This window comes from Sesamum indicum, linkage group LG4, assembly GCF_000512975.1.
Source record: "Sesamum indicum cultivar Zhongzhi No. 13 linkage group LG4, S_indicum_v1.0, whole genome shotgun sequence".
NCBI lineage: Eukaryota > Viridiplantae > Streptophyta > Magnoliopsida > Lamiales > Pedaliaceae > Sesamum > Sesamum indicum.
Window position 1 is genome coordinate 13,863,821 of NC_026148.1, and position 10,935 is coordinate 13,874,755.

Consider the following 10,935-nt stretch of genomic DNA (forward strand, 5'->3'; position numbering starts at 1 on the left):
GTCTGTTTGGGTAGTTCCACTACTTTAACTGCTTCTAATCTTCGGGCCATTAAATCTTGTTCCTTTATTCCAAATGACTATAAATCTTCTAAGGTTGCCTCTACACCCCTTGGTAGAAGAGAACCTCATGAACCTAGGTGTCTGTGGGCTTTTGTTGTGATGTAAAGCAGTAAAACAATTTACATAAGAAGTTTACAGAACAAAATAGTGCTGTAGAGAATAAATTTTACTTATAATTCAATATTACAGTTGGAAAGAAATCATCTAGAACAGATTCCAAAACCACCAATGTAATTGACTTTTGGTCACCTATTCTACCAACCACCTATCTATTGGCAGCATTATACCTGGAACAAGTCCTGAGAAAGCGAGGTCTCCCCCTCCCGCTCCTATAAAAGGAGTTAGTTATATAGACATTCCATTTTAGGACATGGTGCAGACGGCGGGAGAGGAATCCGTTGGCTTTATGGGAGGAGACAGGTCTAGAAGTCGAGCAGGTAGCCACTCGGATGGGTACCGCGGCAATAGGCTGACCCGAGCCTCGCATCACCTCTTTGAGGCGCCTAGAGGATTCGGCAGGACGTTTCCCTATTGATTAGCTCCAAGCAAGGATTCCCCAAAAGCCCGATTGAGGAGGCATTAACAAGATGAGGCTGTCAGGACTTCCCTTATTACGCTCCATGAGGAGGTTCTTGAATATCACGATTTCTGCATAAAACACCAAAACATGAATTACAAACGTCCCATAATATCAAGCTATAACATCAAAAGGACAACAAAATATACCCAATGGTGTCTCTAAGGGAACCTCCCAAGGACTTGAACAAAAATGGAAAAAGAGTCTCTCATCCACCAACCCCTTACAATCATAAGAATTGGTGTTTAACCTTTCAAGGAAGGCCTATTCATCACTTCTACTTTGGGTGGAAAATCTCTCAACTGAGGCGAGGTTTACTAGCAATCTATGGGGGAAATCCTACCAAATTGGAGGCACAACAAAAAAATAATTCACCTTCAAGTTCTTGGGGGTGCTGGGTGCAAGAAGGAAGCGCATCCCATTGCGAGGGTAGAAGTGAAAAAGACCTGGCTCTAACTTTTTAAACAAAAAATTTTCGTTGGAAAGGTAAATTTCATGATATCTTAAGACAATGGTGAAACCAACCATCAAGCGGAACGAGTTGAGAGGAAGCTAGTTTAAGGGGACACCAAAACTATGTGTTGTTAGAATAGGTAACTGAAAAGTCAATTAGAATGGTGGTTTTAAATTAGCAATCTTTAATAGTGTAATATTAACATGATGCATATAGTAAGTGTTTATCTTTGGCACCATGCGTCTGTTATGCTTATGAATACGTTGAATTGCTTTAACGTCATAACAAATGCCAACACACAGTTGAATAACCCTTGTAGTTAGGTTGTGCGTTGGATGACAGCTACAAAACCAACTTCTGATGGTTGACTTGAAACATTCCTAGTTGAAAACCTTGAGACAAAGCATCGAGAGTTCAATTGATACTTGCAGTAAATATTGTATTCATTGGATGAGTGTAGTTTTAATCAACAGTAGATGTAGATTATCCGTACAATTTTAGTAGACTAATTGACAAGGTTTTTTGCTGACTGAATTGACTCGCAGGTTGTCAATCGGGCCAAGTGAAAATCAATTGATTTCCAATCAATTGAATCCATGCTTGATTAGGCCCATGATACTTAATAGAATAATTAAAAACAAGTACTAATCAATTAATCCAATTAATTGATTTTACAAGCCCAAATTAATTTTTAATTAATTCGTCACAAGCATTTGTGCGTGACTTTTAGGTTCACTACTTAGCTAGATTTGGATTTGTATCATATGCAAGTTAATTAATTGGCCACAATGGTAAGCCGCCTAGCATGTGGTCCATAATACTAAAGAATAAGTAAATTTACATGAACTGTAAGTTACGATGTCTATGCAAATACAGTCATTTTATCAAGTCAATCTCTCGATCAAAGTTTAGGACATGGAATCGCAATAGCTTCCCATCTATGTCAATTGCATATATCTACTCTACACTTTATACTTCTCATTTATCAACATAGGAAACCACTTTCTTATATGATCAATGACAGTGGGCACGAATTTTTTAGAACGCAATATAGAGAACATAAGAATTCTCGTCATCACATGATAAGCGACGGATCCTATCTTAAAACTCACCAATCTACATGTATGCTCTGACTGTGTCTGAAATATTGCTTTTTGATAACTATTGGAGAAACCATAGCTGTGTCAGTCACAATCAAATCATAGCAATCCTATGCATAAGGCTACTAGGGACCCTCTAGTAAAGAACTACTTAATGCACTATCATAACAAAGGAGTATCAAATCGTACCGCTCCGTCCCTCAAGGCTTCCATATGACATCTCTTATAAGTTAGTTCAGTAAACTTGATAACTCTTTCAAGCATCAACTGAAGTTCCAAACGTCATACGTCTCTGTCTATCAAACTCAACAATCATCATATGAACACATCACTTATTGAAAACCTCTAAGTAATCATGGTTGACGCTTTGCCTCAACCGATTCATCAACATAAAACATTTTAGACTGCACCATAGAGGTTTGTTTCATGGTCCCCATCATATGTGCGAGCCACCACCATAGCATAATGATCGAAGGACTACATTTATACTGTGGCGTGCTATTATCTAGATGATGACCACACTGGATAAGCGTTGGTTACACAGGACAATATATTATTAATTTATTTATGTTATTTTTTTTAAAATATTAAATAACAAAAGTAATATAAAAAATTGTGTATAAAAGTTAAATAAAAAATATAAATAGTATTTTACTATTTAGTACAGTATGGTAAATCAACACTAAAATAAAAAATAGAATCAACTAATAAATTTTTATTAAAAAAAAAAGAGTTTTTAATTTTATTTGGTTAGCGCAGTTGACCAAATTGTGAACGCCCATATTGCTTCTTTCGGCTAGTGCAATATTTTTAAAAAAGTCATTGATAAAGTCTAATATAATAATATTTGATATCTTACATATATAACTTGCTAAAAATTTGTAGACAAAATTTAATGGTACGTAGTTCTAATAATATAATATATTATATCTTACATATATAACTTGCTAAAAATTTGTAGACAAAATTTAATGGTACGTAGTTTAAAAATTCCATATAAATTATATCTTTTCTGTACTGAATTCAATTATATCCGAACCAACCTATTTTCAATACAACCCATTTTTAATTCATACATGTGCATCTTAATACAACCCAATTGGGTTCATTTTTAAACTCGGGCTCAGCCCATGGATCGGCCCAAACCCAGACCAGGCCCGCATCAATCCCGATATGCTTGTTTATTTATTTTTGTGATGTTGAGTTTTTCTTATAAAGAATTAATTAAAATTATAATTGTCTTTTAAAATAAATAAATAATAAATTAAATCACACAAAAATTTATATATAAAAAAATTAGTAGTTTTGAATATATAATAAACTTCAAAAAATAAAAAGACCCAACAAGCCCGACTCGGGTCCGGTCCAGGACCAAGTGGTCCTGGGCCACTATGTTGGACTGGTCCCCAATATTGAGTCTTGGGACTGACCCGGTCCCAAGTGGACCTGAGCAGAACCAATCTATTCTTTTATTGATTCAATCAATTCTTAATTGGTTTAGTCCAACTCAGTCCACGTGCATCTTAAGATACAAATATATATAATATATATACAATATATACAATTTCTTGGTCACTTGAGCCCCCACATGATCAAGTTCCAACGAAAAATAGAGTTTTCCGATGGACAATAGAATAAAATTACACAAAATCTAAAACATAATAGACTAAATTTGCTACATCGATACTTGAATGTCCTTAAAATGCAACCCTAAGGTTACACCACAACCAAAGTAGCTCTGCCCGACAACTGTGTACACCCCGAGGGGCTACTCTCACATACTTCATTCAACATATCACAAAACTATAGAAGATTATGATAAGGCCTAGAAACAAACAACACTAGTTCAAGGGTGAAGGGAGTTTGCATAGTTTATGTAGTTGGGTCCTTTCCAAACCTCATCAAAGCATGGGTCGCAAACATGGACGCCCGTTTACTCGCCTCGATGATGTGCCCGACCAACGGTGCCTTTACCGTCTCTCTATTCCATAAAGGTTTCTTGTCCCACCTGTTACAGATTCAGCAAATATTGAGCGAGATGTCCCGTCTGCATCACCTTCAATTACCAGATTCACAAGAGCAAACTAAAACTATATATGTGTTGTTTCAAGCCATCAAAATTTATCTAGGAAAGAACCTACTCGAATCTTGGATGAATTAAGAGGATATCAGGGTTTAAAAATATTATAAATGCATATACCTTATAAGACGTTAGATTTTATTTTAGAAGATAAGCTTTTGAAGTATTTAAATAAAATAAGATTATGGAACTTATAACATGTTATTGATGACAAATTTGTAACTAATATGACTAAAATTGAAGCAGTTCGATCCAATCTTAAAATTAAGCTAGAAACTCGTTAGCTTTTTCCAGAATAGGGTATAAGCTCACATTTTGAGAAAACTTATATACCAACTTAATAAACTTTGAAACAACTATAAAATGTCTTAAGAAAGCCCTCTAAACTTGAAAATAATTTGGTCTAATAATGTCATTTCTGAACTGTCTGAATTTCAAACACATCAAAATGAAGAGTGGGGAAGTAATGGAATAGACAGGATGTGATATGCATTTATACCGATCTTCATGACGAACAATCTTTCCATCCTCGGTGTACAGTTTGATGAGTGATGTCAAGTCTATATCCCTTCCCAGGAACTTGTAGTATTGTTTGTTGTCTATCAGTATCTGGATGACCGAACGTCCATTAAAAGAATGTGAAAAACGAGGTGAAACATAGTCCAAAAACAAAAATGCAAAATTGTGTTATCACATAGAAACGGAAACATAAAATGATAGTTCGATTTTTCACCTCCGCCTTCCCTGGTGAAATTACATTTTCTTCGATACTGTAGCTCACGATTCTTGATTCACTAAAGACCTGAAGTAAATAAAAGAGAAATTTGGAACATAAGGCAGAAAAATTATGTTCCTAGAACTTCTTTCTGAGTAGCAACTCTTCATAACACGATAGGGGAAATTGCATTTCTTTTCTCCTATAATTTAGGTCCAGTACATTTTCAATCACATTGCTCAAAGAATTCACAAAAATAGTTCCATAAGTTGCAAAGTTTCTCATTTTTAGTCCTGCTGCCAACTTCCATTAGGAAATTGACGGGGAAAAACATGTACAAGTCACATGACCCTTATCTTTTCGGAATAGAGGGTACCAGCCACCTGACTTTTATGTAATTTTTTCCGTCAATTTTCTAAAAGTTGATTGGAATATGACTGAAAATGGGAATTTTTTTAAAGTTATGAGACTATTTTCGAGAATACTGTAAACATTAAGACTAAAAATATACGAATTTTAAGTTATGGGATGAAACTGCAATTTCCCCCACACAATAACTCAATAATGCCATAAAGTAGAAATTTAATGTGGTTTCTGTCCCAAATTTATTGGTTCCAATTTATTTTTAGGGATGCTCTAACACAAGACTGATTTAATAGATTTAAAATCATTTTTTATAAATTAAAGTTAAAGATAAAGCATACTTATTTTCTGATTGTCCAAGAGACAAATTTAGAAAACAAGAACACTTCCTAATTAAGATAGAGTTAATTGCATTTTACCCCTCATGAAAAATACTAATAGGCAAAAACCTCCATAAATTTAAGCTAATAAAAGAAAAACAATGCGATTCACTTACATTTTATAGAAGAAGCTGATTGCCTCCCATATCAGGGGTCCCGTTGCTCGGATTAGATTTTTCTATTCCATATTATATTGCAAGCCACATATAGCAAGATTACGTGATTAATTTTATTTAATAAAAGATTTTATTCACGTAGCTTGTAATGTTAAATAGAGTAGAAAATGCAATATAATTTGGAATAGAAAATCCAATCCATACATGCCCTTTCTCTAAGAGTTCAGGGGGTCAAGCAGCCATCTATTTTATTCATGGGGTTCTTTGGCTATACTAGTGTTTTCGCCAAAGGATCCGTTCAATTTAACCCTCCTCACGTATTATAGAATCTTTAGTTTCAAACAACGATAATGTACAGACACATCTTTTGACATAGGTCAACATTCAATCGACTAGGACAAAATCATAAACATGGGATGGACTAGAAAATAAAACATGATACCTTGGCAAGCGAATAGAATGCTGACTTAATCTGGTTTACCCTGCAAGCAACACAGAAAATAGGGATGATCAGTGCAATTCTGAACTGAGTATGAAACATAGGGATGATCAACACATCTCCTCAACTCTGCGTAGAGTATGAAACAACGATGACTTCAACATATACTTTTCAGTTTCCAAATCAAGATGGGATTCCTCATTGATAGTGTATTTTCATAGTAAGAAGCCGTTATTGAGTAGTAAAGCTTACCCATGCGCACACATTAGCGGATCTTCAAAGGTTGCGTGTGGCGCGTACATTTCAAAATCTTGAGGTGTTGCCCGTGATGCATAACTGAAATCATCAAAACCAAAGTATTGAAACCAATTATACGTATAATTAGCACGTAATCTTAATTTAAAGGAAGAAAAGTTTGTTGATTAACATTGTACTTGTGGTCAATGAGGCCTCGCTCAATTGGTGAAGCTGAGGCCCAATAACTTTAAGGGTCATCGGTCCGAACCCCACTATATGCGTTGGATGTTGTTCTACTGCAAAGTAGGTGTTGTCTACTGTAATAGTAGGTGTTGTTTAGATTTCATTTATCTGATATTGTTGATTAGGGTATGATTGTCGTAATTGTGTTTGTTAGGTATTAATATTCAGTAATAGTAGGTATTGTTTAGATTTCATTTATCTGATATTGTTGATCAGGTATGACTGTTGTAATTTTGTTTGTTAGCTATTGAGATTTAATAGGAATGATTGTAATCAAATTATTCCAATTAATAATAGTTCATCGCTTAAGAAAAAAAAACATCGAACTTATGATTTTGTGAAAGTTTTTTTTGCTCTCATTTGATTACAATATAATAGCATGTAATCTCAACAGAATATTCATTTAGAAAGAATTGTGTTGGAATTAGTCTTCTAATATGTTAAAATCCCGTCTCACATGTAAGACAATCTGATGACGAATTACAATAAATCAGAGGGTTAACTACATTGAGACTCCCTCTAAAATGTAAAATTATACTTTCTCTAAAAAAAATCAAAATCAAACTTACGCCCCCTCCTAAAATTCATCGTTAACCCCTGACCCCTTTTGTTATGGTTTGGACAAAAAATGATGAAGTTAGCAAAAATTACATAAATCTCCATTTTTAAACATTCTCATGTTATAATTTTGTACTTATAAGGGAAAAACGCAATAATGTTATCCTCACTCTGTGTATATGTGATACATTTATCCGCTTATAAGTACAAAAATATATATATGGGGATGTTAAATGAGGGACAACATTGAAATTTTATGAATTTTTTTGTTAACGTCAATATTTTTCTTTCAACCCTAATGGAAGGGGGCCATGAGTAAACATAATAGGGTCTAAGTGTAATTTTGAATTTTTTTTGGGAAAAGTGTAATTTGGTATTTTCAAACAGGTCTAAGTATAATTAACCCTAAATCAGAATATTCTTGGTTGCTTAAATATAATGAAAGTTGAGTGCTAGAAAACAAAAGAAAAAAGTTGAAAAAAGTTAAAGATGGAACATTATACAATACAAAAAAAAAAAAAAAAACGTAATATTTATAATTTTAGTAATAAGTCACAAAAGTTGGTGGGAAGAAGATTGTAACTTTTGCCTAAATTAGTTTAGTTTAAACCATTCAAAATCATGAATTGAAAATCGAAAGTACTTTTTTCAACTTATTTTCAGCAGAAAATTGATAAGCATTTAACTAAATTAAACTATTTCAAACAAATCCTAAATGCACATGGAACCGGAACAAGTCAAGCTTCGTTTTTTATTAGTGTAGCTTGAATGACCGTAACACAACGGTATTAGCTTTACAATAGAAAATCCTCATAGCAACCAGTCAAATTGGCTATCACCCCATAAACCATCAAACCAACCCTACGGCTCTAAAGGACAGCCCAATGGATTGGTCTCTGGGATTCAAACTTGGATGAGTGCGTTAGTCTATGATGGGTGCGTTTGTAAAAAAATGAACAAAAAATTGTGATGCGGCAAACTAGAAACTTCAACCGGACCCAATGAGATGCTAATCCAATGGCAAGGGGAGGACCTGAGTTTACGAATTCCTACATTCACGTGTCAAGCCGTTGTGGAATTTTTGCTTCACGATTATCAATATATATTTAAACTACGTAGCTAATAATAGTATTGTATAAGAAATAATTGTTACCGTGTCTCTAAAACAAAAAGAATGACAACACGTTAAAAAAGAAGCTCACTGTTTCCTACATCAGGAGATTGCATTGCCCGTTTTAAGTTTAGGGCGTCTCGTTGTTTGTACCTTTTTACTATTTCCGGGCTTGTTCCAAAAACCTACTACTTCACTCCCATCCTAAAGCATATTATTCTAGTTTATAATAATACCAAAATATGAAAAAAAAAAAAATTCAAAGAAAATATTGCTTTAAACTGTCTAAGAATCCCCCACAACTTATAGTCCATACACTAGTTAGTTCAATCAATCAAGAATCAAACTATAGATATTCCCTAGCATCCTCAATTAAGACAAGTTAGCAGCCTATCAAGCAAATGAGCATTGGATGTTGTCATAAAATTCAAGACCCACTTCACAAAAAAGCCAAAAACAGAAAAGAAATTTAAATAAAATAAATAAGAGAATGGTACTCACAGGTTGAGAATATGAGGGATGATATGATCTGATACACGTTTTGGCTGTTTGTACTCACAAGCTTCCGTGTTGTACCCTTTCCTGGTATGATCCTCTACAGCCTCCCCGCTCTCTTCACCACCAAAACCCAACAAATAACATAAAACTCAACTAAGAAACATTCGACTTAAAATACACAGAAACAGTCAAAATTGAAATATATAACCAAGAAAAAGACATTTAAAATCAAAGAAAGGCAAAGCAATTAAGTTTACCTTGTGGGTATTTGTTTTGCATGTCGGAATTGAGGGATGAGAGAAGAAGGGTTGTGGATGATGAGAGAGAGTAATAGTGATGAAGAAGAAGTGGGAATGGAGAGAATGCAGACGCAGAGGAGGAGGAGGAGTGGTGGTGGTGGTGGCGGAGAATGGTCTTGAGGCTTGTCGTGACGCCACGTGGCATAGTTCTGTCCATTTGCAGGCTGGTCAGCCACTTGGCTTTTGTCAAAAGTGTGCAGCTCTTGTTCTTCTCGACTTCTCCTTTCTTATAAGTAATTATGCTTCCTCTTTATACAAATTAAATTCGATCCAACCCAATTAATATATTTATTATATGATTAATATTTTTTAATATAAATTATTTAATAAATAAATTGTATTTATTATATAATTTATTTATATTTGATTGAATTAAGTTTGTAAATTATTTTTTTACATCAACCAAATATCCAAGAAATTCTTTCCAAAATCATAAGACAATCATTTCTTTTTCTTCCACCTAAATCACATCTTTCGTTTTTTCTTCAGAGTTGACCGGAGCATTAAGCTTGGCAGGCCTAGTCGGATCAGCAAATCTGTTAGGATTTATTCCTTCAGTCTTGATTGCCATAAATTTTTGTTTTTAGCTCGATTTGCCATCTTTACTCCTCATTAAATCTTTTGAGCTGGAAAAGCAATAAATATGTGTGATTAGGAGTATTTTAGCTAAAAAAAGAAGGTATAATCACCAGTAAAGCATGGTAAACTATGTATTTATCATCAGGTTCATATGGATGTAGCACTGCATCTGGTTTGTTACTTAAAAGGTTGCCCGGATGAGGGACTTTTCTTTCCATCATATAATCTGTTCGAGCTCACAGCAAACTGTGATGCTGACTGGACAAGCTGCGTTGATTCACGCAAATCACTGACTAGCTACTGCATTTTTTTGGGCAACGCCTTGATTTTCTGGAAGACCAAGAAGCAACCTATTGTCGCACGTTCTACAACAGAGGCAGAATACAGAAGTCTGAGGTTGTTGTTTGTGCTCTGCAATTAATTTCGTTCTTATTAAAGGATTTAAAAATCTCCATTCCCACTCCCATTCCTCTTTACTACGACAATCAAGTTGCAGTTCACATTGTTGTCAATCACGTCTTCCACGAACGCTCCAAACACTTGAAAATCGACTGCCACTTAGTTCGAGACAGATAGAAAGAAGGACTTGTCCTTCCTTCTCACATTTCTGGTAGCTGCAGCTTGAGGATGTGTTGAGGAAGTTGTTTCCACTTCTATTTGCTTGGTTGCTTGAGGGGGATACTGAAACATGCCCCTCTTCTTCACCACCAATCGCAGCAGAGTAACTCTATTTTTGCTTAGTTTGAAGTCACACTTTCTGGTTCACGCTTTTGCTTGTCGTTCATAGATTTTTTTCTTCTCCAGCTGGAGGTTGACGTTTAGGGAGTCGGTTGGTTTTCTTCCTCTAGCTCTGTATTTAAGGAGCTCTCACAAATCTCCTAGCTTGTCAGATTCAATTGACAAAATACTCTCCAAAGTTTACAAGAAGATGTCCGAGTATTAGAGTGTAATTAAATTAATGATAGGCAATTTGTATATTAATTATTATACTTTCCTAGAAATAGATTCATGAGAGAAGGTAAGATTTATTTTTCCATGGCATCATGTTCCTTATACGGAGGATTCTGTAAATCATATTGTGAATCAGCCTAAAACTAAGGTTCCTTTTGGCAGAAAATTAACAGAG

General features: G+C 34.7%; 1 protein-coding gene across 1 annotated transcript; it reads right to left on the reverse strand.

Moving 5' to 3' along the window:
- Positions 3,781 to 9,458, reverse strand: LOC105161005. The gene is made up of 7 exons (XM_011078552.2): positions 9,189 to 9,458; positions 8,935 to 9,046; positions 6,537 to 6,620; positions 6,288 to 6,327; positions 5,005 to 5,073; positions 4,771 to 4,880; positions 3,781 to 4,199 (listed from the first exon to the last, which is right to left on the reverse strand). Exons 1-7 carry the CDS (start codon positions 9,385 to 9,387, stop codon positions 4,064 to 4,066), a joined length of 750 nt encoding a protein of 249 aa, XP_011076854.1. The 5' UTR covers positions 9,388 to 9,458; the 3' UTR covers positions 3,781 to 4,063.